Source organism: Salminus brasiliensis, chromosome 18, assembly GCF_030463535.1.
Source record: "Salminus brasiliensis chromosome 18, fSalBra1.hap2, whole genome shotgun sequence".
Lineage (NCBI taxonomy): Eukaryota > Metazoa > Chordata > Actinopteri > Characiformes > Bryconidae > Salminus > Salminus brasiliensis.
This window is the reverse complement of record NC_132895.1, coordinates 5,469,375-5,496,320: the sequence shown is the minus strand read 5'-3', so window position 1 is coordinate 5,496,320 and position 26,946 is coordinate 5,469,375. Positions and strand designations below refer to the sequence as shown.

The 26,946-nt window shown below is 42.4% G+C and overlaps 2 protein-coding genes across 2 annotated transcripts in view; both read right to left on the bottom strand.

Annotated features, from left to right (window-relative positions):
• Positions 1–13,168, bottom strand: part of rhobtb3 (Rho related BTB domain containing 3) — a 29,742-nt gene extending 16,574 nt beyond the window's left edge. The window contains exons 1-5 of the mRNA XM_072661457.1: positions 12,825–13,168; positions 12,165–12,405; positions 9,697–9,889; positions 4,535–4,692; positions 1,812–1,920 (exon numbers count right to left, since the gene is read on the bottom strand). Coding sequence (XP_072517558.1) covers positions 1,812–1,920; positions 4,535–4,692; positions 9,697–9,889; positions 12,165–12,405; positions 12,825–12,826 — 703 coding nt within the window. The 5' untranslated portion in view covers positions 12,827–13,168. The remainder of the gene's footprint in view (positions 1–1,811; positions 1,921–4,534; positions 4,693–9,696; positions 9,890–12,164; positions 12,406–12,824) is intronic.
• A 10,186-nt stretch (positions 13,169–23,354) lies between these two features.
• rfesd (Rieske (Fe-S) domain containing) lies at positions 23,355–26,741 on the bottom strand. Its single transcript, XM_072662361.1, has 3 exons — positions 26,573–26,741; positions 25,356–25,390; positions 23,355–23,643 (listed from the first exon to the last, which is right to left on the bottom strand). The coding sequence occupies exons 1-3, from the start codon at positions 26,730–26,732 to the stop codon at positions 23,359–23,361; spliced, it is 480 nt and encodes a 159-aa protein (XP_072518462.1). The 5' UTR covers positions 26,733–26,741; the 3' UTR covers positions 23,355–23,358.
• Positions 26,742–26,946: the final 205 nt, after the last annotated feature.

Here is a 26,946-nt window from a genome sequence, read left to right as displayed (position 1 = left end):
GCTCGGTTGAGTTGCCCGGTTAGGATAAACAGAATTGAATGCAGGATCCAGAACCACAATTACCAATTAGTGTTTTTTTTTCTTAGTGTTTCTGTTTAGGAAGGATTAGGAACACTGGTCTGGCAGGACTGGCACCCAGACCAGGGGGTATTCCTGTCTTGTGCCTAATCATTCTGGGTACCATCACAAAGTGGATAAGAAGATGGAAGAATGGATAAACAGATTAGGGGGGGGCGCTGCTAACTGCACTATGTAACTTTGGTGAAGTGGGCAGGACTCTACCGCCTCCGTCCACATGCTTCTTTTACTTACAGTGGCATTCCTTTATCTCTCAGCTTGCCCAAAAATGCATGTGTAAAGTGGGTCCTCTTTTCCCAACTGTAGGGGGAGTGGCCCAGGAGCAAGTAATACTAATTCTCACATAATGTTGCTTTAAAGGCAAGATACAGAGAGCACAGCCCAACAAAGATAGGCGTAAGAGAGAGAGAGTGAGTGTATGAAGGAGTGAATGTACAAGTAAGTGAGTGAGTGAGTGACTGAGTGGATGAGGGAGGGAGTGAGTGAGTGAGTGACTGAGTGAGTGAGGGAGGGAGAAAATAATGGAGTGAGTGAGTGTGGTCAAGTCAGTGGGAGAGGGATGAGTTAGTATAAGAGTGAAGATGCAGTGGAGAGCGGGTGAGTGAACGACTGAGTGAGGAAGGGATAAATTAATGAAAGTAAAAGTACAGAGAGAGCAAAGAGGAGAGCGATGGGTCAGCCAGCGAGAGAGGGACGAGTTAATGCAGGCGGAAGCGGAAAGACAGAGGGAGAGAGAGGAGAGGAATGGAAATGTCAAGGGAGAAGGAGAGAGAGAGAGAGAGATAAGGCGAGCCAGGGAAGGTAAAGGGGAATGTAAGAGGATGAGTAAGGCGTGTGGAGGAATAAAGCGGGGGGAGGGGACAGATGGAAGGGAAAGCCTAGTGAGCGTGCTAGTCCAAAACACAACCACAGTAACACCACATGATCAGATGCAGCCTGATGCTCGCAAACGCCACAGAAATACTATAAACATATTTGTGATATATCACCGCTGCACCTCTTCGCATCATTTTTGATGTGCGCTCATTTCAGGCCTAGCCAACAGGGCTTTCCAGGATTCAATGGCCTTCATATTTAATGGCCTGCGCTCTATAAAAAGAGCTAAGTGGTGCTGGACCAGCGTCAACAAACTATGGGAAAAGCTTTCGGCTCCATTCTCCCATATTAGTCTCTACAGCAAAGATTATCTATTACTACGCCATTTAAAACTTTTATTCGTAGAAGGTACATTTAAAACTGTTATATGGACAAAAGTATAGGGACACCTGCTCATTTGTTGTGTCCTCCGGGTATTAAAAAGAGTGTATCCTGCTGTTGTTGGAGTAGCTGTCTCTACTGTCCAGGAAAGAAGGCTTTCTGCTAGATTGTGGAGGAGCACTGCTGTGAGGATTTGATTGCATTTAGTGACAAGAGCATTAGTGAGGTCAGGATGTTGGATGATCACCACCCCACCTCATCATCCCCAGCTCCCCAACTCATCCCAAAAGTACTGGATGGAGCACCATCCATCATTCTAGAGAACACAGTTCTTCCACTGCCCCACGGCTCAGTGCTGGGGGGCTTTATACCCCTCTAACCCACACCTTGTATTAGACATTCATTATAAAAGCGGTGTCTACAAACATTTGGACATGTATTGTATGTCTAAATGTCTAACAGACTCTTGACACAGACTCTCAGAATGACACAGGCAAACTACTGGCAAGGCCTTATTTATATGTTTTCAGTCTTACCTGGTTGGTCCAGGTGAGGAGGTCGGGGCTCGTTAAACCTGTGGCCCCGCCTCTTGTCTGGTCTCTCTTTAGCTTTCTGCTTCAGACACTGAATCATGAAGTACTCGAGCTATAGGAACACACACACACATTTATAGTTCATTATTAGAGGTGATGCACATCTGCAAAATATCACTGTCTGACAAAAAATTGGATCAACCTTTTTGCCCTTTTTCACTTTTTGATATAATATGAATCTGACTGTTGTTCTCCACACTGTGTCCATATTTCCTGATGAATGGACCAATAGAAATGCTGCAAAATGATTTGGAATAAAGTCTTTCTACATTGACTTACATGGAAAGTCAAGAAGGTTTTATCCTTCTCCTGTAAAATTACTATTTTTTAAGTCTTTTCTTTTGTGACAGCGACAAAATGCACAATCATACACACATAATTTATAACCCACCTGATTTTCCTACTGTAATATGTTCACTAATATTTTCTTTTTAACAAGTTCTGTTAGGTTCTGTTGTTTTTGTTTGTTGGATTAACTATTTATTCTATTTTATTTTTTTACATTTTTTGTGTTTGTACATATCTGTTTTTACTTGCTGGTAAAACTGCAGATACATTATATGACAAAAGTAGTGGGACACCTGCTCAAACTAGTAAAAATGAGCTTATCCTGTTGGTGTGACTGTCTCTACTTTCTTACTAGATTTTGAAGGAACATTGCTATGAGGTACTTGATTGTATTCGGTGACAAGAACATTAGTGAGGTCAGGATGCTGGGCAATTACCACACCACCTCATCATCTCCAACTCCCCAACTCATCCCAAAAGTATTGTATGAAGCTCCATCCATCATTCCAGAGAACACCATTCTTCTACTGCTCCACAGCTCAATGCCCACGCCTGGTATTAGAGGCACAGTGCCAATAGGTTCATGTTTATCTGCTCCAGAGAGTCCAATTCTACTGGTAATACTCTTCTATAGGGACTAAACTATGTGTGTCTTTGCACATCTGTGTCAGCAATGAGTGCAACTACACAGTATTACTCAGTAACTGCAGGGACGTTTTAAAATACTAAACAAATAATTGCTGCATAGGTTCTAATTAAAGTCAGCGTCAAAATAACCCTGCACACAGGGTTAAAGATATACAGACAAATCACCGAACATGTCCCTTAGCAAGTTCCACCTTTACCAAGCACTCTGGGTAGCCATCAACAGCTTCTGGCAGAATTCAGATTGGATATCTGACCGCTCTGCTTAGCAGAATTGTTGCAGAGTTCAGTTAAATATGTTGGTTTTCCGGCACAGAGCCGACTGTTAAGCACAGTTCACATATTGTCAATAGAGCTGAGGTTAGGACTTTGGGAAGGCCATTCTAAAAAGCTTAATGTTAGCCTGCTTTATTTATTTCACAACCACCTCTGATGTGTATTTGGGGTCGTTGTCCTGCTGGAAGACTCAATCGTGTTAATGTTTCAATCATCTCGCAGATGGTCTGATGTTAAGCTGAATAATTCTGAAGTAGTCTTTCAGTATTCCTTCCACTTGCATTGTACCCGTTGCACTGGCACCAAACCGCCCTAGAGCATGATGCTCCCACCACCATGTTTAACAGTTGCTGCAGTTTTCTTGCCTCACTTTTACTTCTCAAAACATCACTGGATGCCCAAAATTGCCATGATATGTATGCCCATGATGAGTGTAGGTAAGCCTAAAATTCCAACTGTAGTGTGGGTATTGGAATGTTAAGACTTTTTCAATACTGCAATTTTCTGCTTCATAAATGCTGATATTAAAAAAAAATTTAATTTAAGCTGTAGAATTTATGTTCAATCCTGTAAACTTTCAGGTTTCACAGACCCAGATTAAGGCCAAGTCTAAACTATATTAATCGGTACCAATTAACACTGCAACTCAGTTTAAAGCAACACTATGTAGAATATTTTCTTTAAAAAGCAATAGCTTAGCTTAGCTTTTCTCCTAAACTAGCAATAGCTAAAATAGCTTAGAATAGTGAAAAGCCAGAAACTTAGTGTTGAAGGCTGTAAGAGCAAGTTACCAGTTTCTGTGCTGCTGAATGTGACTTTAAGTGGACAGTGTTCACTCTTGCACTAATGCAGAAAGATGGCATCAGGGTTTGGCTGGATTCCTGCTCAGTGTAGTGCTTTTCACATTCATGCACACCTGATTCAACTCACCTGATAATTGCTAGAGATAGTAGGGCTGTTGAAGCAGGGAAATCAATGAACTGTGCTAGACTAAGTCTGTACTGCCCTCTCCTGCAATCCAGTGTGTTTGAGTAATGCTGGCTTAAACAGAGTAACTACAGCTCACTTACTTTACTTAGGGCACTGTTTGAGCTCAGTTCAGGGTGTTGTTCAAGCTCAAATCGTTTGAGTTATTAAACTTAAATGGTTTAAGGAAATCACGTTGAGATAACTCATTGGGTGTTATGACAACCCTAGTGTAATCTAATAAACTGTAAAATGACATTTCAGGCCTCCTTATTTTTGCTGTATCATGTAAACGATACAGGGCCGAAATATACAGTCGTGTTAAACTGTACTTGCTGTAATTGTTATTATTACCATTTGATCTCGGGCTGATCAGCTCAAAGTGATGCTTTAGCATGAGTGGAACAGCCCACTGTAAAACACCTCCTTGCTGCAGTCCTTCATTACAGTGAGAGGTATTTTGGCTGGTGAGCAAAAAAAAAAAGACTCACCACACTGCCGAAGTAGCGCCCGACGAAGAAGTTGTTGAGTGAGGGCAGCTCCAGGTAGGTTGCCCCCAGGTCCCGGGACAGCTGGAGCCCCTCGCCGTGAGGCACGCAGCTGCTCCAGTCAGATGCACACAGGGGACACGTGCACGGGGGGCCTTCATCTGCAGACGATGACAAAGAGTGACAGTGCACGGGAGATGGGAGGAGAGGCAGAATATGACACACATACGCAGAAACTCATCCGCAAAGACCACTGATGATACAGCGTTATGACGCACAGGTCAACCGCCATTCGCTGAGCAACGTCCCAAATATAGCTCACGCATGCACCAATGTGGGCTAACACATCTTCCCTCATCAAGACACATGACATTCTGGGAGCTGTCCACACCGAAACATACGGCACGAGGAGATCAGAGCGGCTGTTACTTCATAATGCCAGCACGAATAACAGTCAGAGGATGCATGCATGAGCAGTGTGTGAGCACTTGTTTTGTGTACTTTCTGGACAGAATTGCTCTGATTTGAGGACAAATAGAGGAAAACTGACCAAACTAAAAATTCTAAACTATTAGAAAAAACTCAAAGCTGATTCCTATTGGTTTTTAAACATACCGATCAACCATAACATTAACACCACTGACATAAAGTAAAAAACATAGATCTTCATCTGTATCTACAGTGGAATCTTTCATGGGGTGGATATATTAGGCAGCAAGTGAACAGTCAGGGAAAATGAGCAAGCATAAGAATCTGAGCCACTCTGGCAAGAACCAAACTGTGACGGCTAGACGACTGGGTCAGAACATCTCCAAAACATCAGTTGTACAAATATATAATACATTTACTGGCCCGTACTGTGCAAAGCTTTGATTCCTTGTAAAAATTAGTAGTAAAATCTCCTTATTTGGGCAGTAAGTGTCTGGTCTCCCCACAAATCACCATATGTTGATGCCATGGTCCGAACCAGCACAATAGAGACGGAATGTGAGTGTGAGGAACGTTTACACTGGTAAAGAAGCTTTAGGTTACGTGCTGGTTCCTTACACCATTAAAAGGTTCTTCACACTTCACACTCTTTTTGGGATTAGGACAATGCCTAATGGCCTTGCTTCTAGTCTAACGTCTAACTAATAATGTTTAAATATTACGACAAAGTCTTCGCAACCAATGGTACCCCATCTCCTCCTTTTTAACCTTTATCTTATCTCCCATTCCTGGCTCCACTTTTCAGAAGAGGGTCTGGGTTCCTACCACAAGCAGAAGCCACCTGAACTCCAGCCCAAGGTCCTCTGAGCCCCCCCCCCCCCCCCCCCTCTCTTTTACAGTCTCCTCCCAAATCATTTATTATATGCTGATGAAATGGTCAAAACCAGCAAAATCTCTGTTATAAACTACAGACCTAATTTTTTAATATCTTCCTTAGAATTGTCCTAAATTAGTTCTTAAGAAAAGTCCTAACAGAAGGTCTAGGTCAGATTTCTGATGTGTTTAAAAACCACAGATTTGTTCACAGCTCTGCTTTTATAATGATGGATCCCATCAAAGCCCACATAAGAGAACCAGAAAAAACTGCGTAAGTGGGTTTCTTCTTAAGAGCGATTGGTGAATGAGGCCCGTGGTTCTTTACGGTACCAAAAGTGTTTGTTCTATGGCTTCTTCTATAGCTCAAAGAACCATTTGCAGCACTGTTATGTTTACAGAAAGGCAAAGTATAGTAAGAGTGCATCACAAATGGTGGTGGGGGGGCCCAGGGGAATGAAGGCAGGCAAAGTAAGAGGGGAGAGGCAGATAGAGAGTGAAGGAGAGACAGAGAAAGTAAGAGAGGGGGGAGGAAATGGTCAGTTCAGTGGCAGGGTGAAGGATGAATCATGTAACCAATAAAGGCAAAGGCCTGGAGAGGAGGGTAAATGTGTGATGTGTGTGTGTGTGTGTGTGTGTGTGAGTGTACATGCCTTTGTACATTTTCAGGACAAAAATGCTTTGATTTTCTAGGAAATGCAGAGCAAATCAAAGGTAACCTTCAGTGTCAGTATTAAACCGGTCAGCACATTTACATGTACTTGAGTAATCGGATAAAGGGAAAACTGCCAATTAACCCACCATTTGTTACTCCCCCTACACTGTTAAAAGTAAAATATCCTTAAAGAACTGTTGGAGGTTGAAGGAACCTCTTAAGGTGCTTTGAGGAACCTTCAAGAAAAGATTTTTAGAAGAAAAGGCTCCTTGAAGATTCCTCAAAGCACCTTAAGAGGTTCCTCCACCTTTTTAAACTAAAGAACCTATCAAATAGCAATCCTTAGGGTGTAATACAAGTCACGGCAGGACATAAATATATATATAATGTGTAATATGGGACACAATAACACATGTACAGTGGGTATATATACACATTTCTAAGCATATCGAGAATATCGTCAGTGCTTAAAGAACACTGACCAACTGCATGCTTCATTACAAACAGTATAATCAGCCTGGTTAAACTGGATGAAGAGCAGCACATTTCAGATGAAACTCACTGTAGTCAGTATGAGAGACTATTATAATAGTAGTTTGTAAGAATATGTGATCATGGGTATCACGATAAATATTGTGTATCATCTTTAAACATCCTGCAATACATGTGGGTCACATCCTGACACTGCATAAAAACAAGCGTGCGTGTGAGTGTGTGTTTATGCATGATGATGCTGCTGTGAATCTGCCCTGGGTCCCGCCACAGCCAGGCAACAGTAAAAACAGTGCAGCTCTCCCATCATCCTCAGCATTCACTAACCGTCTAGCTTTGCAGACAACAGTGCATGCGGCGGCGACCTTCCACAGGTCCAGCACTAACCCGGCAGCTCATTAGAGCCAGTCTATTAGCCTTTGGGGGTAAACACCGCTCCGGCAGGATTTTAGCATCCAATCTTGATAAATTATATATTTAAAGGTCACATAGAGAACACAGGGAGCTGCTGCTGTTTGGCTAATTCCAGTTAAATCCTCAGGCTGAGAGCTGAGAGTGCGCCTTGAATAAATGTTTACCTCGGAGCATCTGCAAATGAGCCCACTGTACATTGTGCATAAATGGAACATTTTTAATATTTTTTATTTGCCGTTCATTTAGCCAGGAAGACCTCACTGAGATTAAATATTAATTTTACAGCAGTGTCCTTGCTAAGACAGACACAAGCAAATAAAACAAACTGCAACCATTCAGACATACAGCACAAAACACGTGAACCTTGTGTACTACATAGGTCTGTGCTATCTTGAATAGTTTAGATATTACTGTGACTGGTACCTGAGAGATCACTTATTAGCCTTTAGAGAGAGCTGCAGTTAAAGCAACACTCTGTAACATTTTTACCTTAAAACAGCAGCTTTGATGAGTTAAAAGGAGAGCGGTATCTCTATCATTGCCACTCCGAGTTCAGAACGCTGCTATTACACAATGCAACTTCGGTGAAGTGGCAGGACAAGGCTTGCAAAAGTGTCCGTGTCCGTGACACTGCATAACCCAAGTCATATTTGTGTAAAATCCCGTAATACATGTGGTCCACGTGCTTCTTTCACTTTCAGTGACAGATCTGTATTTCTCAGCTTGTCCAGAAAAGCACATCCTATAGGGGAAGCCCAGGAGCAAGCCCAATTCTCACATAATGCTGCTTTAAAAACAATAAATCTACTGGTTTTACAATGTTCACATACGGCTTATTCACATTAACTGGCATGAATGTGGAGGGAGGACAAAGCACTGTTCCCTTACTCTCCATTTCTTGGGATCCAGGGGATTGAACCAGCAACCCTCTCTCAAGGCTACACTGTCTCAGGAATGTGGCAACCCAGACTGGCTTTGGAAATTGGCGCAATACAGGGAAGCCAATTAGAATATAACTCATTTACACAAATGTATATACACCAGCCATAACATAAGTACCACCTGCTTAATATTAAGTAGGTCCCCCTTGTGCCACCACAACAAATGGGACCATTCTGAAGGGGTCCTGTGGTATCTGGATCCTAGGCGTTAGCAGCAGATCCTCTCCAACCTGTTAGTTGTGAAGTGGGGTCTACATGGACCACATTAATGAGGGCCTTAGGTGCCCTTGACCCTGTCGCCAGTTCTCCTTGGACCACTTTTGGAAGGACTGATGTTTCAGATATGTTCTGACCTTCATCTAGCCATGACAATTCGGGCCTTATAAAAGTGTCTTAGATTCTTCCGCTTGTCATGACAGATGAAGCCACTGTAGATGAAGATAATCAATGTTTTTCACTTCACCTGTCAGAGGTGCTAATGTTTTGGCTGATCATGAATGCAAGAACAATTTAGTATATAGGTATTTTACCCTTTAAACCCCTTTAATAATGTGGGCCTATGCTAAACTCCCCACTAAACAGTTTACAGTAGTTACTGAATTATTAGCAGTTACTCAGTAATAGTTCTTAAAAATGAAGCTCAAAAATAAGCCTGGAGTTCAAAGAGTTCATGAAACACATGACTGTGCCTCTTCATTCTTCTTCTCTGTGTCCCCCCAGTCAGTTAACAGTCAATCGACAAGCGTAAACAACTGGACGGACTGCTGCACTCGCTTGGAGTTCGGATTTGGTTACATTTCAGTGAATTCAATAAAACTATTTAATGGATAACCCGTTTTTGAACACCCAGGTGTCCGATTGCCACGTGTCTTCATGCTCTTGAACTTCATCCACTCCGGCTGAGTGCACTGTACTTCACACTCTGAGCTATTGTTACCGTTCGCTATTGTTGCCTGTGTTTTTGGAGAGCCGTGAAGGACACATTTAGGCCAACACAGTGAAGCATATTTGAGCAGTAATCTTTGAATAAAAGCGTAACTACCACCTCAGTGCGACGTTAATACCGAACAGGCTCGAATATGTATAGCGTCCCTTTGATCTATAATCCACAACTGATTACCATATGACAAATTTGCACAATTCATGAGCACACACACACACACACACACACACAAGCACATGATGCAGCTCTATGTTTAAACCAACCAATGTTTAACCATAAGATAACAGGTTAAACTGCAGTGTCATTATAGGTGCATCAGCTCTCACCCACATAGCACCTTGTTGTTTTCACGACAGGGAAAACATTAATTAAAGTTCCTACACCCTGCAGTTCTTATAATCAACCAGTCAGCTCTCACCGTTGAGCCGTGCTCCCACCGCAACAAGGATGACAGGGACACCCCAGTGGCGCAGTAAGGGGCGGAGTCTCGGGGCGTAGCCGTTTCGCACCTGCTGGAATGCCAGCTTGTCGTTGACGGAATACTTAATAACCACAATATCGGCCTGCTCCAGGACGCTCCGCACACTGGCCCAGTCGCTGTCCAGCAAGTCCTGAGGGAAAATGATGAAATGAGTGTGAGAACAATGGACCTTGTTCACCAATAGCTTCCTAAGGATTTTCCTACATTTCCACTTGAAAAAAGTCCCCCCAAAAAAGTCTACATCAGATTCATGGCATGTTTTTAAAGCACAGAATTGTTAAGAACGTCCCCCAACTCTACTGAAGATTGAGAAAAGACAGTTGAGCAGCCATTTGTCCGCCCTTAGAGCCTCCTCCCAGGACACATATGTCCATTTTCAGGACAGAACCAGCATAGATATCATCTGACACTGCTTTCAGTGCTATGTTCAGGCAGAAACCATCCATCCTCCCACCCAACCCCATCGAAATGCATCCGGAAAACCCCTAACCCACTCTAATCCTGTTTTTGTAGTCCATCATCCTGCACTCTCTGGAGCACTCGATTGCTCGCTCACTCACTCAACCACACCCAACCTCACTCATTACCTCACTATATAGTATCTATTGCACACAGCAAACACAGTCCGAGTAGCCTCTTCCTGTAACTGTGCCAGTATTAGTTCCACCTGGGGCACAGTTCGCTAACTCAGCTACTCAGTGCAGAAGAAGATTTAGGTGGGGTTTGGCTGGGTAGTCTCTGACTAGCTTCACCTGCTGCCATTTCCCTGCTTTAGATGGTCAAAGCTGGTCTTTGATGGTGAAGTTTCTTGAACGGATGGTCATTCAGGTGAAAATATACCCTATGCTGGTAAGCAAGCTGACTACGTGGTTGACCAGCTTAGCTGTTGATCAGCATACTGTATGTTTTCATTTGTTTGATGGTTCAGCTGGTCTACCAGCGTCAACAACATGACTAAGCTGGTTGATTGGTTTTGTCATCTGAACATAATAGTTCATGTTGGTTGACCAGCTAAACCATCCAGCTCAAACATATCCTATGCTGGTCATGAGCTAAGCTGGTCAACCAGTTCACCTAGCTTGATCAGCTTGAGCTGGCCAGGGTGTTTTTTCAGCAGTTCTGCATCACCTCACCCAGTGTCACCAAAGCTAGACCAATTCAACCATGTTGTCAATCAACAGAACAGGGTGTAATAACTTTGTTAACCACACAGGACCCTGTTGCCGCACCCGCTGTCAGTCCCGTGGTTTTTCCTCCCAGTCCTATTTCAGCAGCCCAACAGAAGGACAAACACTCCGTAAAGTCGAGCAGGTACAGAACAGCTGTGGCCCTACAGTGGAACACATTCTTTATGGAAGCACTTCACTCACTCACTCATTCACTCGCTTACTGACTCTCTCACTCACTCACTCACTCACCCATTCACTCATTCATTCACTCACTTACTGACTCACTCATTCACTCACTCATTCACTCACTCACTCTCTCACTCACTCACTCACCCATTCACTCATTCATTCACTCACTTACTGACTCACTCATTCACTCACTCACTCTCTCACTCACTCTCTCACTCACTCTCTCACTCACTCACTCACTCACTCATTCATTCACTCACTTACTGACTCACTCATTCACTCCCTCACTTGTTCACTCACTTACTGACTCACTTATTCACTCCCTCACCCCCTCAACCATTCACTCACTCACTCACTCAAATATCATAAGCACACAATACTTCCTCCCTTACGCCCTCACTCATTCATCCCATCATACTTCCTCCCTCACTCATTCATCCCACCATACTTCCTCCCTCACTTATTCATCCCACCATACTTCCTCCCTCACTCATTCATCCCACCATACTTCCTCCCTCACTCATTCATCCCACCATACTTCCTCCCTCACTCATTCATCCCATCATACTTCCTCCCTCACTCTTTCACACACCATACTTCCTCCCTCACTCATTCATCCCACCATACTTCCTCCCTCACTTATTCATCCCACCATACTTCCTCCCTCACTCATTCATCCCATCATACTTCCTCCCACACTCTTTCACACACCATACTTACACCCTCATTCCTTCACTCATTCATCACACCCTACTTCCTCCCTTACTCATCACACATTCATCCCATTATATTCACTCCCTCACTCATTCATCACACCATATTCACTCCCTCACCCATTCATCACACCATATTCACTCCCTCACTCATTCATCACACCATATTCACTCCCTCACTCATTCATCACACCATATTCACTCCCTCACTCATTCATCATATACTGACTCCCTTACTTATTCACACCATACTTACACCCTCAGCCATTCACACATTTATCACACCATAATTACTCCCTTAGTCACTCACTTACTCACTCACTCACTCACTCACCCAGCTGGGGCAGTCCCGCACCATCACTCGAACATCTCCGAACACTCTGGACTGGTACTCCATGAAGGCCGGGTTCAGTGGATGCCTAGAAGGAGTGGCGGACGTCGGGTCCAGCTCCCTCGCTCCATGGCCCAGGTAGCTCCACAACAGCCCACCCTGCACCTGCCCCGGCCCGGCAGCGTCCTCCCCAGACCCCACTCCACCTGGACACTCACTCCCCAGAGCCACAATGTGGATAGACCTGCAGGAAAACACAGGACACGGTTGTCAGGTGCTGCCGTGGAGCGATCCTGGAGCTTCTAAACGGTGCATCAATTATTATTAGTATTAGAAGGAGCAGAATGTGGACCAATGAGAGGAGCCATATGCTTTCTGATGAAGAGTGTGAAGAAACCGCTCTTATGTTGTGGATGCCTGATGGACAGTGTGTGGTCAGCACTGCACCTGCATCACGTTTTGTCATTGAACGAATGACACAGACACAGTTTGAGTCTGGCATGTCAATTTTTGTGCAGTCATTGATGATGTGGATAATAATGAGGGTCGTTATGACCAGTATTAATGTTGTTATTGGATGTAATCAATAATCTCTGTCATGCATTTAGTCATTCATGGGGGGATTTAGGATGGGGAGGTTTTAAAAATCTTGTCCCAACTTACATGGTGCCCTCAGCCCGTCCACGTCCTTAAGCTGCACGCTTCTCCCTCGTTTTCCGCAGTGGAGCCATCGAAACCCCGGATCGACTTTCGCCCTCCTTCGTTCATTCATTCATTCAAAAACACACGGAAAACGGCAAAGGGGGTGAGAGAGAGAGGATCCCGTGCAGCAAGTTGGGTGAGGTACAAAAAAACAACACAACATGTGTGACAGTGGGCAGAAATACCATCAAATACAATCAAATAAACAACAAAAAAAAAACACCACCCCTGGAGATGGAAGCCTAAAATCTGAAACTCTGACGTCACTCCAAACCCCGGGACGGAGCCCCGTCGTTAAAGCGAGAAGAAACGGAGAGAAACGGAGGGGAAAGTGGACGAGACGGAGCGCCTCGACTCGCTGGACGGTGTGGGGTTGTTTTTTCCGCACCCGTATTCCGGAAAGCCCCGCCCACCTGCTCAAGGCTTGGCCTGTGATTGGCTATCAGCTTTTACTGAACAACAGACCACATAGCCAATCCCTGCGGGGGAGGTGGAACGCTGCTGGCCAATCCTAGCGCAGGTATTTGAAGGGGGGTGGGGTCTGTCCGAATATGGGTGGGATCTGAAATATCCCTTGGCGCTCCTGACTCAGCAGGACGTGGCTGATGTTACTGTTTTGCGTGAATTCCAGTGAGTTCTGCAGATTTCCCGCCATCGTTTTGGTGCTTATACTCATTAGTGGCTGCACAGTTATAAAGACGACAGAAGTGAGATGAAGGAGAGGATGAGGAGGAGGATGAGGAGGATGACGTGAAAACGATGTGCTGACGCTGTGAGACGCCAAAAGGGTTAGACGTGATGCACCCACAAGCAAGACCTCGCAAGAAGGCAAGGTCACTCAAGTAGGCAAGATCACGAAAGCAGCACCATGGCCAGAAAAGCAGGGCTACCTATGTAATCGTGGACATGCAAGCAAGCCAGTGCGTAACACTGCATGAGGAGGTAACCCTGAGGAACTGCCATGAATGAAGTCATGTCAAGTGCATGGCAGCAGGCAAGGCCGTGCAAGCAATCATGCAAGTAAAGCATGCAAGAGCATCCATCCGCAGAAGGGAAAGCAAAGCAGTGACACATAAAAAGTCATGTCAAGACCATGTCAGCATAGAAGGAACCACATAGCCTTAAAGTAAAATTATGTAGCATGTAGGTCGATGCTCCACAGAGCTGTAATGTGAAGAATAGCACCTCTATCGTTGCTACTCTGGGCTCGGAATACTGCTAGTACTGCACTATGTAACTTTGGTGAAGTGGACAGGACAACATTTGCAAGAACCCAAATCATATTAGCGTAAAAAATCTGGTAAAATGACTCATAATACCGCCTCAGTCCACATGCTTCTTTTACTTTCAACGATGGTTCTGTATCTGTCTTGTCCAGCTTGTCCAGAAATGCACGTGTAAAGTGAGTCCTTTAGAGGTGGTACTGTAGGAGGAGCTTAGGAGCAAGAACTCCCAATTCTGTGATGCTCAACTGACTGTAATATGGAGAATAGCAAGTCTATCATTGCCACTCTGGGCTCGGGACGCTGCTAACTGCACCGTGTAACTCTGGTGAAGAACCCAGAGAACCCGTTTCAGTACTATATAGAACTCACTTCACTTCACGAGTGCCACTCTTGCAGTCTATTGGTTCCTCTACACTGTCAGAAAAGGTACACTTCTCTTTACCAAGGTACATCCGATGCAAATGTATGCTCAAAGGAGATGGTACATATACACTATATGGACAAAAGTATTGGGACACCTGCCCATTCATCATTCAAGGATATTAAAAAGGATTTTCTTCTGCTTTTGTTGGAGTAACTGTCTCTACTCTCCAGAGAAGAAGGCTTTCCACTAGATTTTGGAGGAGCATTGCTGTGAGTATTGGATGGCATTCAGCAGTAAGAGCATTAGTGAGGTCAGGATGTTGGCTGATCACCTCTCTACCTCATCCTCAAATTCCCCAACTCATCCTAAAGGTATCCACTGCTCTACAGTTCAGTGCTGGGGGCTTTCTACCCCTCTAGCATTGGCATTAGGCACGGTGCCAATAGGTTGTGCCAATGTTTATCTGCTCCAGAGAGTCTTATTCTATTGGCAGTACTTCTCTACAGGGGCTAGACAAGCTGTGTGGGATCTGTGTCAGCAATGGGTGCAACTGAAAGTAGCGAGATGCATTCATTACAAGGGGTGTCCACAAACTTTTGGACATATAGTGTATATTCTCCAACTAAAGGAATGGAAGAGGGTACCAGCCCAGTGACTGCTTGGATACAGCCTATTCTCTTAGTGTAGTGTAGTGATTGTCTATTACTAAACCCTCAGTAGTCTATGTGCGGGTCAGTGGGGTCAGTGAAGATAACCATTTTGACAGAAAAGCCAACCTGAAGTGCTGGGCCACCACAAGCCCCGAAACAGTCTCAGTGCACCTTGGCTTTGACTCAACAAGTCCGTGGAACAGTACTGGAGGGATGGGACACCGTTCTTCAGCAAGACATTCCCTCAGATGTGATTTAGATGATGGTGGTGAAGGGCACTGTCCAACACGTGGGTCCAAAATCTCTCCGAGATGTTCAGCTGATTCAGTGATTTAGCCAAAAGTGACAAGGATGGTCAAGTGTGCAGTATGTAAGAAAAAACAGAAGAGCTGCTGTTCCTCACGTGACTGAGAAGGTCAGTGCAGGACAAAATCAGACAAGCACACAAACAGGGATGTTATAGTAGGGCTGCAGCGCATAACCCCCTCATTACAAAGACAGCCGTCTGAGAGTTCAGTGGTGTAGAAACCACAGGTGGACAAAAGCAACACAGTCAGATGAGTCACTCTGAAACGGCACGTAAAATCTCCACTAGTGTGTGAGTGGTAGTTTGGCAGTGCAGGCCTAAATGCTTGGAGGAAACTAAATGGACAAAAGTATTGGGACACCTGCTCAAAACAAGGGCGTTACAAGGAGTTCATCCTGCTTTTGTTGGAGTAACTGTCTGTACTGTCCAGGGAAGAAGACTTTCTACTAGATTTCGGAGGAGCATTGCTGTGAGGATTGGATGGCATGCAGTTAGTCATCAGGTCAGAATGTTGGATGATCACCGCCCCATCTCACCTCGCTTTAACCCCATCTAGCCCCCGCTGGCATGGTGCCAATAGGTTCGTGTTTATTTGAGTCCTATTCTATCGGCTGTACTTCTCCACAGGGACTAGACAGGCTGTGTGTCTGCATGAGTGCAGCTTAAACCAGCTGAATGCATTCATTAGAAAGGGTGTCCACAAACATTTGGACATATAGTGTAGATGGCTTTATTTATAAACAGCTTGGGAACTGCTTGCCTCCTCGTGATCCTAAGGACTAGTAAATTAGTGCACTCTGAATGTTGCATGGATTTCATGCTGTGCTTCTAACAGAGACGTCTGAATCTCACTTAGAAGCACAGTTGCTTCTTCATGGAAAGGTTCTGTACCAGTTTAAAGGTTCTCCACACTTCACACCTCTCTATTATGAGCATGGTTACATTTATGGAACCAAAAGTGGCTCAATAAACCATATGAAGTGTAGGTGTGAGTGTGGGTGCCCAGTCCAGAGGGTACTCCTGCCTTGCGCCCAATGATTCTTGCAAGGTTCTAGATCCATCACAACCCTCACCAAGAAGTAGTGGACTTTCAGTGTACTCGTTTTTTTAAAGAATTGCAGAAGACAGTTCCTATTCCTCTGATTGATCAGATTTTCTTGTCTTCAGTAAAGGAGTTGCAGTGAATCTGAGAGTCCTCACACCCAGACTGCTCCCGTCTGCTGCCTTTTGATCATCCTTTCAGAGATTTCCTGAAATAGCATCATTTTATCTGCACAACCATTTTTATGATTTCATCTGCACAATGATGAGTCTGAACCTCTGGTCACTCCTATTAGTCACGCAGCTCAGAATGATGATGATAATAATAACACCCGTGCAGCTTATACTGTCCTCAGTGTTGAGTAGAGACAAGAGAATTCTAATCCTGTGGGACAGAGGAGGCTGATGTGGTGGTTTCCATCAGAAAACTGCACGTTTCTAGTCTACGCATGATGCAGAAGTGGATGGTTTGCCGCCCATTGCAAGCCCTCCATGCTCTCTCCTTTGCACAGCCACTTTATTTGCAGTTCATTCAGATGTGGGAAACTGCTGGCACGCAGCGTGCCAAGGTTGTTTCTTAAAATACTAATGTAACAGGATGTGAGGTCGAAAGAAACGAAGGATACTGCTTCCCTCAATGCCTTCTTTTGTATCAGGGCTCCTGCTCGCCCCAGTGAATGCTTATTCATGTATTTATGGGGAACGTCATCTGTTCAGCTTGACAGACAATGATAATCCAAGAGTGGAAAGATACAGACTTCTGTGCTATATTTAGCAAATTTGACTAAACACTGCGATTGCAAAATTAGCCTACTTGACTTGCCTTCGGCCGGTGTGACGTAGTCTCGGCACAGTGAGGATTTTTTTGTTGTTTTGAGTAAGCTTGCGCCAAAGAGCAGTTGTTCCATCAGGGCATGGTGGGTTACTGTAGAGAGGCAAATTAGTTCTGCATGAGAGCACATTTATATGCCCCCTACAGAAATTCTCGGCCCACTAAACTCTGCCACTCCGCAGGCAGGAAGAAAAAAAAAGCTGTGCATATCATTAATAACCACTGGACTGGAGAATAAAAGCACATCCTGGGCCATTCAATTTACAAGATGTCTCCAGACAGGACGTAATATTAACTTCACTGGACTGGAACCTCTTCATCCCACCGAGGCCAGAGAACCAGTGTTAACACTTTAACATCATTTTAATGACGTCACTGTCAAAACCAGTAGGTGGTCAAAAGTGCCCACAGCTTATTTACCCTTGGGTAGTCTTATCGTTCTGTACCCTCCTCTTGTTCTAAGGGTCAAAAATGAGCTGAAGACAATCTGTGTAGCGTGGTGGTGGAGAGCTTTCATATAAAAAAAAAAAGAATTACAGAAAGATTAAAGAATTAAAGGAACTGATTAGGAAATACTGTAAAATAATTTAAACATTTAGTAAAAAAAAACAACATTTGATTGATTAGGGAGGACAACAAAAAAAAACAAAAAACATTATGATGGATGGAAAGTATCTGTGGTGCTAAAATGTGGTGCCAAATAATGTAAAATAATGGAAATAATCAGTAAAAAAAAAAAAGAAAAATGTGTAAATTTACAAGACATATCTGTTTAATCGGTGCTGAAAGACTGATATAATGAACAAAATCTGTAAAAAATGAAAAGTATGTTAATTTACAGATAAAAACTGTTACGTTTTAATTGATGAAAGAACAAAAGCAAAAATCCAGGTAATAAACTGTCTTTTGTACTTTTTCTGTACTTTTACGGATATTTTACAGATTACATGGTTGCAGGTCATTTTTGATATTGGTCATTAAGGCAACACATGTTGAGCATATGGATGAGTTTTAGGCTCATGTTGAACAATACTAAAACATGAATGTTTAAAGGGAAGATATATAGGTATTCCAAAAATCAGCATATCAGTGTTTGAGGTGTAAGCAAAGTCATGGTCATGGTGGTCTGGAGTAAAATAGCTCATTGCATGGAAACTAACTTACAGTGAGGGGTGAATGGAACCAGGCCTCAGTGTCTATGTTGTAAATATATGGCTGGGTTCAAGTCTGGGTTCAGACAAATGTTGGAAGTATAATAAGCTCTTATTTCTCTATAATATTGTTTTTTTCATTCTATAGACATTAGATCTTTAAATTACAACAAATAAACAACCCTCAGTTCATCCAAAGTGGAACAGGGATGATGACAGTTTTCCAGTATAAAGAGAAAGGATATTGTCCTCCACTTCCATCCCCCTCAAATCAAGCCCTGGCTGTGACTTTTAATGCAAGGCAAAATTTAGTTATATTAACATATAACATTTAGAATTGATTTATAATTTGTTAATGCATTTCTTTTGGTCCATTTGTCCTGGTTTACACACTGTAATTAAAGCTAGAAGGTTTAATTAACATAAAAGATAAATTAATTAATCAAATATAAAAAAAAAAAATTATGGCAGCAATATTCTGACATATTTAGCAACTCCATTATACACTGATCAGCCATAACATTAACACAACCTGCCTAATATTGAGTGGGTACCCCTTGTGCCGCCACAACAGAGCTGAGCATTTCAGACATGGAAGCATGTGACACAAGACCTATAAAGGTGTCCTGTGGTATCTGGCACCAAGATGTTAGCAGCAGATCCTATAAGTCCCGTAAGTGATGAGGTTGAGGGCCTGACCATATATACTGGGTAAATCCCCCAAGACCTGCCTGGTGTTTTGGAGATGTTCTGGCCCAGCTGTCTGGCCATCACAGTTTGGTTCTTGATGAAGCCACTGTAGATAGATAATCAATGTTTTTTTACTTCACCTGTTAGTGGTACTAATGTAATGGCTGAAATGATGTAGATATGTAATGTGTAGGCACTGTATGTCCACTCTGTACTGTGCTGTTAAGAGCTGCTCAGTTAACTAGATTCATAAATTCCTAATCAATGAGGTCTATGTGTGATCCCAGTTGTTTTACAAGCTGGTCAGTACATTGCTGCATAGACAGATTTGTGAAAGTGCTGAATGTTGTTATGTATAAAGAGAGCACATATTATTCAGCATATGGGTGAGACTTTTGAATGTAGGACGTCACTAAACCATGAATGTATATAGAGGATTTTTACCATTTTTTATTTCAGCATAATTCAGTGTTTGAGCTGAAAACAGAGTCACTCATGGTAGTTTGGAGTGGAATGGCTTCTTGTAGAGGAACCGGCGAGCCCAGATTTATTAACAGTAGTGCTGAATGGAAGCAGATGTCGCAGAGTCTGCACTGTAAATATAGCCATTTAATTGGTGAGTAAATAATGCACAAATTCTGAAAAAAAATGCCCTTTAACCCTTTAAAGCCAAGTGTAGAGTGTATGATACATATTAGTGAGAACATCTGTGCCATCAGAGTGATAATTAAATAATTAATCTTAATTATAGAAATGTATTTTCACTGCTACACAAAAACCTTGTATCTTCTTCTTTTTTTTTTACTTTTTTTACTTTTTGACCTAATTGAATCTGGCAGTTGTTCTTTACATGTCCAGATTGCATAACAAATGGACTAATAGAAATGCAATACATTAAATAACACATAATCACATAAATAAGACATAATCCAGATAATCAGTGCTCTGAATGTGTGAAATGACTGGAGTAGAGGCAACTCAGCAGCCAGAGCCTGAGAGAGCAAAATTGGCCTTGCTCTCGGATGGTGAGGCGGTGGCTGGTTGCGCATGTGTCAGATAAATTGGGTAAAAATAAAAACATAAATAAAATGAGCAATAAATCCTGCATGTACTTAAAACACACGTCGACCTCTGGGGGGGCCAAAGATGATATTACAAACTTCTATTACCATGGAATAGCCCCACCAGTTTGTACAGAAGTCCCTGGCTAATACACCTTAGTGTGTAATAAGCCTTTCCGTGTTAAGGGGTTAACCTTTTAAACCTGAAGCATCAAATAATTGCCAGAATTCTTTTTTTTTTTAATTCGACCTTCTAACCAATTATAAAAAAATATATATATAAAAAAAAAACACACATATATATATACACTGCATATTTGTATTTATATACTTTTGGGAAGAAAAAATAAAAACATAAAAAAGTGCAATAGATCCTGGATGTATTAAATATGATCCATAATAAAAGTCACATATGCAAAGTTTAAAGAAGAATTCAATGGTTTAGATTTGAAAGGGTTAATTCCCTGTTCCAGTCTTGTTATTTTGCAGGCCATCAATGGAAATAGTGGATATGAGGGGTGTTTTGTGGAGGAATACTAAATAACCTACATAGATGGGGTAAGATACCATTGCATATCTACTAAGTCATGCTTCCACATCCCTGGTTTCCTCTTGTCTCAGCTATAGGAGCGCACAGCCTTAGACATGCATGATGAGATCAAGTAAGACTGGCCCAGTTTAAATGGTGACAATGTCTCTGGCCCCCTTGCAGGTGCGTCCCAGATATGGCAACATGCGTTAAGACTGGCTATGATCTCACTGTGGCTGTGTGCAGTGTATCCCTGCACTGTACGCTGAGATGTACAGTCATGGATGCAGACGCAGTTTATTTGCCATGCCTCCAGCATAATCGCAGCATGGAGGAACGCTGTGTCAGGTGAGACCAGAGATGAACCTCATATTCTAATGGAGCACCTGAGTAGTGCCTCTATACCTGTTACTCATCTCCTCACCAGTTTCAAATCTGAATACACTCTAAAAAATAAAGGTTTCTAAATTGTTCTTGGTCCGGAGTACGACAGGACAGACCTGGTAGGTCCAGCACAGTAGGTCCAGCTAAGCCTGATAATTAACTGTTGAGTTAAATCAGGTGTGTTTGAACAGAGAAATCACCACTCTGAGGTGGACATTGGGCCCCCATTTACAAACCCTATCCAATTAAAGCCCGAAGCATCAAATCATTTACTTGACCAATTAACTTCTGACCAATTATTAGAAAAAAAAAGGATTAAAAAACACTCTACATATATGACTTTTATTTTGTATTGTATTTTTCTATATCAGGAATTTATTGCTCACAACTAATGAAAACAGAAAGAAGACTAAACTGTTTAACCATTTATACTCTGAGCTGCTTTAACCCAAGTCAAACTTAGAAATCTGTAGTTTTCTGGTGCATGCAGTGCGCTGATACTCCACCAGAGGGCAGATAACATGTATCTAGTTATATTTTAATATTTTTGTATTAATTATTATTTATTTAATGTATTATACATTATTGCTATTGTTTAGATATTATTTAATAATTATGTAAAACCATTAATTACTGAATTAATTGCCACACTAATGTTGCAGAAGTCTGATAAACTTCATGTTCACATGCAAAATCATTGTTTTTAGAACTATCTATTTAAAGGTAAATTATTGTGTATAATTTCACAATACACAATCATTTTTGCATTCTTTAATACGCATAATTCTGACAAACTGCTTTCATAGAGGCAAATTTGTAAAAAAACTGCAAATACTCTCCCACACTGAGTACAGTGATTTATATCAAAATCTGCTGCACTGCATCTTAATAAACATAACTACTCACACATAACTGCTGTGATGAAACCAGCAGTTGGTCAGGGTTCTTTAAGCACTGACGAACTCCACAATATAAACTATTGTGTAATTTGGACAGACAGTGTATGTTGGACAGTGTAGGACATACAGTATTGAAAGAGTGTTTTCTCCTCAAAACATCATCTCTATATCTGACACAGAACGATGATTTCATCATGAATTATTTTATTAAATATCTTCATCTTGAACAGTTTGGTTGTTGAAATGTACACATTTACATTACCAGAGACTATAATACAGAAACATAAGAAGAACAAATGAGAAACACATTCTGTTGATTTATGTACCAAGAGAGCAGTGGTGTCTTTCAGTGCAGCGATGATGAATGGGCTGCTGGACTGGGTTATCAAAGGAAATCCAGGCTGTCAGCTACAGTAGAATACAATCCTGGAAGTCTCTTATTACTGCAGACAGTTAGCACCTAAAAAAAGAAACTGCTATACTCGGCACATGATCACTGTCAGCTGTACTGTTCTGAACTGAACGAGTAAGAAATGGTCTAAAATGATTAGTATTGTACTCTATATGTCCAAAGGTAAAGGTATGCCATATGTCATAGGGGACTCTGGAGCAAATGCACATGAGCCTAATGTCACCATGTCCAAAGCCAAGCGTCAGGCTGGAGGGGTATAAAGCCATGAGCCATGAATCAGAGGAGCTCCATTCAATACTTTGAAATTAATTGAACTGCAAAAACCTCTTATCCAACATCACTACTTGACATCACTCATGCTCTTGTGGCTGAATGCAGTCAGATCCACATAGCAATGTTCTAACATTAAACCTTTCAAAGAAGTGTAGAGGCTGTTACTGCAGTAACAGAGGAGGAACAATCTACCGTTACCCTTGATTTTAGAAGAAACACTGCAAAAGCAGGTGCCTGCAGATGTTTAGACACATGCACTATATGGACAAAAGTATTGGGACGCCTGCTCTTTCTCCTGTTTCTTTCAAAAGCAGGTGTATTTGCTGGAGTAACTGTCTCTACTGTTCAGGATGTTGGATGATCACCACCATCCCACCTCATCCCAAACATCCCAACAGTAATGGATGGAGCACCATCCATCACTCCAGAGAACACAGTTCTTCCACTGCTCCACAGCTCAATGCTGGGGGGCTTCATACCCCCTCTAGGTTCATGTTTATCTGCTCCAGGGAATCCTATTCTATTAGCAGTACTTCTCTACAGGGACTAGACGATTACTATTAGAAGGCGTGTCCACAAACATTTGGACATATAGTGTAGCTTATATAACAGTTCATAGAATGTGCAGAAACTAATGCCGTGCTCCGAAGCGGTCGTCTCAGGTTGTGCCAGATACTTAGCAGTTCGATTCATCATCCTGGGCCTTCTTCAGCTCTTCTCTGCCCTTTTCATTCTGGTAATAGTCTGACTCAATCCACCCGGGACAATCAGACAACGTCACAAAGATGTCCCCATCCACCTCAGTCACCTTGTGCACTCGCTGCTTAATGCCTTTGGAATACCAGCGAGGGGGCTGGGTTGGTTCTTTAGGATTAGAGGCCTTGTAAATCCCCTCGCCCTCTTCCAGGCTGATCTTGTACTTGTGCTTTGGACACACAATACACAGCATGTTGTTTAATTCCTGTAGAAAAAAATTATTTAAGAAACTTTCAGATAAAGAAAAAAGAGCAAATATTAGAATAATTAATTTCTTACTAATACATTTGAGGTAATTTATAGGTGTTCAGGCTGTGGTATTATGTGGTATTATGCATTACCACATGAATCAATCAATATTGCTGCTTTTTGGAAAGTGCCATCTAGGGTTATTAGAATTCAGGATGTTTTTAAGTTTAGCCACAATGATTAATCTCTACATTTCACTTGTCTGATTGATACTAGGCATCAAACTTGTAGACTTGTAAAGAAATTTTCATTTTCAGCACTTTCTTTCAGCCTTTTTTTACTTGCTTTTAATTACTTGCTGTTCTGAGATCTTTTTAAATCCCTTCCCAGACTCATCTGCATCTACAACCTTCTTTCTGAAGGCCTCAGAGAGCTCTTTGGATCTGGCCATGGTGATCATCTTCACCACTCACTTCAACCATCAAGAGCAAACCAGACTTAACGTCCGAGGTTTAAAGAATCCTCTCTAACCATGTTCTGATCATCTGCAGCTGAATTTCTGCTCCTGACCATAATTCTACACATTTAAAGTAGTAATAAATGTGGGGGTGTTTACTTTTACCTTAATTCCATTTCTATTAATTCCATTTAATAAATTATGCTTAAAGACATTTAGTTATATGACCTCCATCTCTCAGCATTGATCACATGAAGATCAGATCTCCGGAAACGACAGTGGTTTTCATGGGGTGGCCTAATTTTTTCACATGACTGTACCCTCACCCATCACTCGGTCAGGAACACTATACTACTAATACTAGATAGGACCTCCCTTTCCTCTCTCTAACATCACAAAGCCCTGCTTTTTCATAGTGTCTTCCAAAATCAATGGTATTTGCTGGAGTCACTGTCTCTACTGTCTAGGGAAGAAGGCTTTCTACTAGATTTGGAGGAGCATTGCTGTGAGGATGCTCTCGAACATCACAAAGCCATTCTACTGGATTCAGATCATTTGACAAGGAAAGGCCACAGAGGAACACTGAACTCATTGTCATGTTCATGAAAACCAGTTTGAGATGACTTAAGCTTTGCGACATGGTGCATCATCATGCCGTATGCAAGAAGTGGTCTTCTGCTGTTGTAGCCCATGTGCCTCAAGGACGTCTTGGACGTGTTGTGCATTCTGAGAAGCTTTTCTGCCCACCACAGTTGTACAGAGTGGTTATCTGAGCTACTGTAGCCTTTTCAACCAGTCTGGCCATTCTCTGTTGACCTCTCTAATCAACAAGACGTTTCCACCTGCAGAACTGCAGACCTGCTGCTCACTGGATGTGTCACTTTATGACAGCATTCTGACTAAACTCTGTGCTGACAACTGCAGGAGATCAGCAGGTGTACAGGTGTTCCTAATAACGTTCTCATTGAGTGTATGAAAATGGCTTCATGTATCACCCAACTCTTTCATCTACAGCAATGACAAACAGCAATTCACTCCATTCCAATATAAACAAATGAGGTGATAGTGAATTTTGCTATTAGACCATCTCACTCTGTTCCTTTAAACCACCCATGTTCCGCCAGTGGGCTGGAAGTGTTATTGCAAACGTCTACTACCAAAGAATAGCCCCACTAGTTTGTACAGAAGTGCCTGTAGTTACTGAGTTATACACCTTAGTGTGTGATACGCCTTTCTGAGTTAAGGGGTTAAGGTCAGTTAATGAAGCTCACCTCAATATCTCCATTTATCAAAGATCCACCAGCATCTGTTGAAAAGAGGGTTGTATTAGTACATGGATAGAGACATTACCTGGTATACACACTGTTTTTGCTGTTCTGGCTATTGTTTTCTTTATTGTCAACATGCCTGATCTCTCTCTCTCACACACACACACACACACACACACACTTAAAAATACAGGATCTACAAATGCTTCTTAGGAGGCCAAAGAAGAACCACTTTTGGTTCTATAAAGAAGCTCCCTTACAATTGGTAAAGAACCTTTTCATGGACTGCTTTAAATCTTTAAATCTTCAGGCATACACACTGGACACCAACTAATGAACGCATTCAGCTCTTTTACATTGCACCCACTGCTAACACAGCTTGTCTGCCAATAGAATAGGACTCTCTGTGGAGAAGTGGAACTGCAGTGTTCTCTGGAATGATGGATGGTGCTCAATCCAATATTTTTAGGATGCGTTGGGAATAGTGGAGGTGGGGTGGTGATCACCCAACATCCTTACACGACCTTACTGTATGCAATCAAATCCTCACAGCAATGCTCCAAAGTCTAGTAGAAAGCCTTCCCTGGACAGTACGGTCATATACTATTTTTAATACCCCTGATTTTAGAAGAAACAATAATTGAGCAAGTGTTTTTGGGCTCTTTATGGATCCAGAAATGGTTATTGCCTGGCATCGCTCGTAGCACCTGTATTTTTAAGAGCGTAGCCATTCACTGTGCTGCTTCCAGCATCTGGCTTTCTTTACCTGAAAGCTGCAGGGATCTTCCGCAGGGAAATCACACGGCTTTATTCAAATGTGCAAATCCTCCTAGGGTCTTTGGATAAATCGTGTTACCTCAAAAATCTCTCCTCACTCTTAAGACCTGCAGCTCCCAGTGTGCTCCCACCAAGTTCAACCATCAGTCGGTGCAAAACCATAATTAATAAACAATGGATAGATTTGAATGTCTGGGCATTTCATTTATTTAGATCCTAAGATTGAGGTAGCTGTTAGAATACAAAGTCCTTGAGAGTGATGCTGCGGATGCACCAGCTCAGCACAAGCAACATTTAATGACCACAGCTGTGTCTCCATCTACTGGTTACACTAAGTCATGGACTACAGGTAGAGAAGCATGAACCACACACACACACACACACACACACACACACACACAAAAACTCAAAGTCTGCAGGAGAATACTTTGTAGGTCACTCACGGTAGCAGTGCTGGTCCATGGAGTAGAAAGTCCCCTGGTGGTGAATAATGATTATGTCCCTCTCTCCTACTGTGATTTTGGAGCGTTTGGCCTCAACAAGGTCTGTCTTCTTCCCCACAAAGAAAGGTCTAGCAGATTCCCCATTTACTTCTGTAGCCATGATGAGCTTAGCGTCTGCCACAACAGAGCAGATCTAATTAGGGACGGTTTGGCATCATAAAACATCATAAAATCATAAAATAACATGTATTTCTGTATTGCAATGTGACCTGGCCTAAGGTCAGTCACGGCCTAGAGGTTAGAGAAGCTGGTTTGGGACTAGAAGGTAGAAAGTAGGGAATAGCTAAAGGCACTTTCCTCCACATTCATGGCTA